Source organism: Zootoca vivipara, chromosome 1, assembly GCF_965207765.1.
Source record: "Zootoca vivipara chromosome 1, rZooViv2.hap1.1, whole genome shotgun sequence".
Classification (NCBI taxonomy): Eukaryota; Metazoa; Chordata; class Lepidosauria; order Squamata; family Lacertidae; genus Zootoca; species Zootoca vivipara.
Window position 1 is genome coordinate 19359338 of NC_142582.1, and position 5648 is coordinate 19364985.

A 5648-nucleotide genomic window follows, 5' to 3' on the forward strand; every position below is an offset into this window, starting at 1 on the left:
AAATGCATTAACTTTTCTGAGACAAATCATTGGCATCCTAATCATCTGATTCCAATGAAAGGCTCCCTCTTAAGATACAATTGCAGCTGCCCCACACTGACAGTTACTGTTTCATACACATCCCTTAAAATTCTGTAATCAGCATTCGCCAGGCGCCATATCACATTCAGCACACCACATTCAGTCAATACAGACATCCCCAAACACACAGAGGCTGGTTTTGTCAAATGTTTTATTGAGTGTAGACATCTGGAGTACTGTAAAACATGCATTATCTGTAGATTCAAAAAGGAGCAAGCCATATTGTCCTCACTGTCAAACATGTCAGGCTTGGCATATATGATGGAGATTAATGAAGTATCATGAGAGTAATATGGTTCCTGAAAAGCTCCTGCAATTTGGAGTAGTCTTAATCATTTGAAATGCAGAGCTGTTCACATTTAAGTGAACCTGTATATTCACTGGAGGTGTCATAATTCAACTCAAAACAAACACAAGGGGTTTCATTTGTGGGGGTTATTTGTCCTTATGTATACAGATTTTATTTTTTTGTCTTCAAGATATCCCTATCTCAATAAAAAACCCATATGCTTTTTAAAGTAACAGAGTTTAATTTTGAGTAATGAACAGCTCTGATATTCATTTCTTCTTAGGCTGTTGAGGTGTGTTAAATTTAAAGAAGATAACATCTCCATCTTCAACTATGTAATTTCTGCCTTGCTGTCTGTATTTCCCAGCAGCCTAGAAGAGATAGAAGAATAGATTACTGCATTAAAATGATGCAAGTTTTTGAAATGCAGTGCGTATTTTGAATAAAATACCATCCGCTCAGAAAAACATTTGGTAGCTGCAAACTTCTTGACTTGGGCAGAATTTGATTGACAAATATATAATCACAATTTATTCCTCACTGCTGATAGTGAAAACAACATTGAGATTTTCTCATGTAATATCAATTGTGCATTTGATTTGGGTCCCTCAAAACAGCAAGGTGTTATTTTATTTTATATTAAAATAAAAACAGCTAACAGAAGGTATTTTTAAATCCTCCCTACACTTCTCCTGGAAAAAAAAAATTCTATAGTTTTCTTGATAAAGAAAGATAAAGAGCCAGCACTTTAAGAGTTATTTTCAATCAACAAGAGTAAATATGTCTTGACTAAATTGGTTAAGGAAATATATTTCTCTTCCCCTCTGTCAATGAAGCAGCATGCAATTTAAAAACAGCCAATCCCCTTCCTTGAGGGATGCGGAAACATCATTGGATCCAAAGAACTATGAGTGGAAGGAGAATTCTTCTGTGTTCTCTTGCGCTAAAATGAATGGGACTCATATTGCAGATACTATTTCACAATATATTGTGGGTGCATTATTGAATAAGAAACAGTGTATAATGGGGGGGCAGGTTCTTGTGAAGACACTCAAACCATAAATAGGTTTTGAGAATGAACATCCACTGTTTTTCATAGTCGAAAGGTACCTTGGGAGCCAATACAATATCACTTTCAGTTCTCATACTCTATGGCAGAGAGGGAATAACTTACTGGGTCCTGTGATTCCTACAGCATGCTGAGAGGGGAGCATCAAATGAGGAACAGGCAAGGTGAGGACTCAACAAAGGAAGAAGCTTGGTTGGTGCAGATAATAAACTGGCATTTATTATTTCTGGAAACAACCCAACTTAAAAAACGGAAGAGCAGAATAAGCATCTTAATGTGATGATGTTAAATACATGTTGGGGGTAATACGTATCTGGGATCCAGTCTGTGTGCCAGTAATGAATTTTAAGGAAGCAAGTGGGCCAAGATCTACCTCGTGAGTTAGCATGGATAGGTTGTAACGCAACCAGAAGCAGATGAGATTTGCATTAATAAATCCACACGGAGCCTGTCCACAAATCTATATCACACACCTGCAATCAGTATTTCAGCGAATGAATTTATTATGCAGGACTGATTATTTTTTCTCTATGACCTAAAATATTTATGCAAACGATTCTAAGTACTGAAGGGAAAGCATGGACCATTGCAAATAAGGTAAAGAGGCAAAGTAAGTGAATAATTTTTTTTTAAAAAACCAAAACTTTACAATTTAAAGCCAAAACTAGAAACAAGGCATTCTTATCCAGCAGTTTCCAGAGGCAACCTTTATAACAATCTATTGGCAGGACTTTAAGTAATACAAGTTACTGGCAGCTATGGGACTAGACAATAATAATTTTAAGAAAAGTGTTCTGTGAAGCTAATGGCTTTTCAAAACAAGCTACTTCTTGTACTTCAGTGACAGGAATTATAGAGATCTGTAAACTTGCTACTATTGTTCTCAATCTGACATTATGCCATATTATATGTCCAACATGCTACATACAGGTTCTTGATTCAATACCCACTTACACGGGAGAAAGTCCCAGTGAGCTCAGCAGAGCTTACTTTTTGAGTAGACTTGTACAGGACTGCACTGAGAAGCATCTCAGAAACAACACATAACACCAGGCTTTCCCAATTGGGTGCCCTCCGGATACTGTTGGGACTACAAATTCCAAGATTCCTCACCACTGGCCATGCCGACTGGGACTGATGTGAGCCGCAGTCCAACAACATTCAGAGGGCGCCATATTGAGGAAAGACGCACTATTCCATGAGCATTGGGTGCTGCAGTAGCTGCCTTTAACCCATGACAGCACATTTATTACTACAGAATTAGTCAAAGTTCTAACTGTTTTAAGTTAACAGTCTTCTACACATTTTATTGATAACATAGGCATAGCAGTATTCTGACTGCGAAGACTACACCCATGCCAAAAGTCAGGAGTAATTCGTTTAATTAGTGACATGTAGAAAATGCTTACAAATGGATCAAATTTAAGGTTATACAATTCAACACTTGCATCTGGTGGCCCAAGAGTTCCAATACATGGGCTGTGTGTGTGTGTGTGTGTGTGTGTGTGTGTGTGTGTGTTACAGCCTCATTTCACAAGCCTCCTTTTCCTATCCCTGAAACCATGTCAGGCAATGCAGAAGGGAAGTCCCGATCTCTCGTAGGGGTTGGCAACTGAGAGGCATATAAAAGGGTAAGGCTGGGTCACTTGGCTTTCTTTATCTCATGTGTGTACATCCTCATTCAGGTATAGATCCCAAGGTTCCTCACTGTCTTGCTTCTGGGTCTGGCAACCCAGGAGAACAGGAAGCACCCAGCTGGATGAGGCAACAAGATTTTGTGCACTTCTATAAGGTTTGGACTATCTGGCCAGGATGAGACCTATCATGCCATCGCTAGGCAAGGCTGTTTTGTCAGTCCTTCCTCTCTTTCCTACAGGGAGAGGAGGAGGAGGAGGATCTGAGAGAATTGGGGGTGGGGGTGGTGAAACAGTAAACCACCACAGGACCTGCTGGCAGCCAACTTTAAGTCCCACCAGTAAAACTAGCCAATGGCCAGGAAATTATTAGCTTTTCTGTTGTAGAGTCGCTTAATGTACAAGCATTCTTGGAATAAGCTTGTTTTGTTCAAAGTGTCTGTGTTCATTGCTTTCGCAAAGTGGGCATAGTCACTTTTAATGAAATACATTCTGACATACTAATACAAGTATTATGTATTTTAGCTACCAGTTCACAATTAATTAAAAGTGGCTGTGTTCCTTTAAATTCCCCAGAGGCCATTTAATCCATTTTCATTGCTATCAGAAACACTGACTGGGGAAAAAAAATCAATACCCATTTGTGAGTCTTGAGTATGTATTAAACAAGACACGTCTAACCAGTTCATTTGCACTTGAAAGCAGCCATCTGTAGAAGCCAGCTTTGCCTAAGCAGATATGATTGCTAATAATGTGATATCCCTGTAGACTACAAAGCCCACACAGAGCTATTCAGTGTATAGTTCACAGCACTGGCATTAAATTAGTTATGCTGTACTGGTGTTACGACACACACAAAATAAACTTGAAAATCGATCAGCTTCATAACATACAAAGCAACCAACAGCCATGACCACTGTTGTTTCAGCCAAATCTGGGAACTCCCAAAATCAGCTTTGATATATAAACAGAAATAAATAGTGGCCTGTATTGTCTACAATCACAATCTGTTCCAATGTAAAGCCTAGCTTTCCCAAACATACACTCCAAGAGCTCTGCATTTTAAAAGTGTGCCTTGTTAAAAATTACAGAGGTACCTTGCATGCTTATTTATTTAACTATTCAGATTTCCAGCTTACAAATATTTTGAGATTTGCAGTTTTACAAGATTTCTTTAAGCAAGGCAAATTTATTTCATATTCGGATCAAAACACAGACAAGTCTTCAGCGAATTTTAGGTGATCACAAGGCACCTTTTATGAAACATTTTTCACATTAGTAACTAACAGTAATGTGTGTGTTTTGTATAATTTATTATTTGATATTTAAATAAGCTTCCTGGCTTCAAAATAATGTGAGATTTATTTATGGCTGCATTTTACTTGTTTGGCTAGAGCTCAATTTCACTTTTATAAGGTGGTTTCCATGCCACAACAAACCAATTATAATGGGATTCCCCTCCCCCGCATCACATACACTTCCCGGGGTTCAAACAGACCTATTAAAACCCTGCTGCTCAGCACAATCTTCTTTAGTGACACTACTGAGAATAACCTACATTTCAAATTATGTTACTGCATACCTTAAAAGCTATCAAACAGAAGACAATGAGATACAATCTTCTAAACCCTTTAATGCATTCTGATAGAATGCTTTGAATATTGCCAAATTTGAACTCTTTTCTTCTTCTTTTTTACACTGCTAGCAAACATTATAGGAAAGCCCAAACGAGTCCACCTTAAAAGACTCATCTGCTCATTTAGGTTTCAAACAGCAGGAAAAGAAACGTCCTTCTGAAAAGAGAGGACCATATTGCAACAACAAAAATGTGGTTATTTAACTCCAGATTTAGTAAGATCTAAATCTGATTGTATCTGTTATTATCTGATAACAACACAGTTATGGGCTGTTAGCAGGGCACAACTTTGGGCACCTAATCAGTTTCTGCCCTCTAGTGTTGGGAAAGAAGATGAAACTCCCCATCTTCATAAAGGTAAGGCAACATACAAACCATCTGTTAGAATAAGTGTTCCCTTCTCATTAATTTATGTGGCTACAATAAAGAAAATAATAATAAAGGAAACAATCAGGAAGTAACGTTCTCAGATGCTACAGTTAGACGAAAATCTTGCAGCTTATTACACTTCAGAAATTACCTGCTTAATTATGTGTTCATGTGTTTTATTCAATCCACAAATAGGTTAACCATTTTAACAGAATAGATCATATCCCATTCATGCTGTATATAAAACACTTCCCTAAATATTTGCCAAAGAACTGTAGTTTTGTTACACCAAACAGATGTAACAGAACAAACAGATACATATTATCTTTCTTTAACTGTCTGAAAATGATCTAACTGCTATATATGCTACTATTTATGCAGTTTGCAATAATAAAGTTAAAATGGTTAGTATTATTGCCCAGTCTGAAACATTAAATGTTATTGCTTGCTCTTTAATGTTTACATTTGTCCTAGTGACTGTCATATCATATTATGCCATATCTTTAACTGTATCTTAATTCTTGCCAAAATATAAACAGTATGTCTGTGCTCTATTTTTAGCATTGACAT

General features: G+C 37.4%; 1 protein-coding gene across 3 annotated transcripts in view; it reads right to left on the reverse strand.

The window, feature by feature from the left end:
* Positions 1–215: 215 nt before the first annotated feature.
* OLA1 (Obg like ATPase 1) overlaps positions 216–5648 on the reverse strand; it is an 88295-nt gene continuing 82862 nt past the window's right edge. For all 3 annotated transcript variants that reach the window (XM_035135106.3, XM_035135114.3, XM_035135097.3), the window contains exon 11: positions 216–741. In XM_035135106.3, coding sequence (XP_034990997.1) covers positions 640–741 — 102 coding nt within the window. In that variant the 3' untranslated portion in view covers positions 216–639. The remainder of the gene's footprint in view (positions 742–5648) is intronic.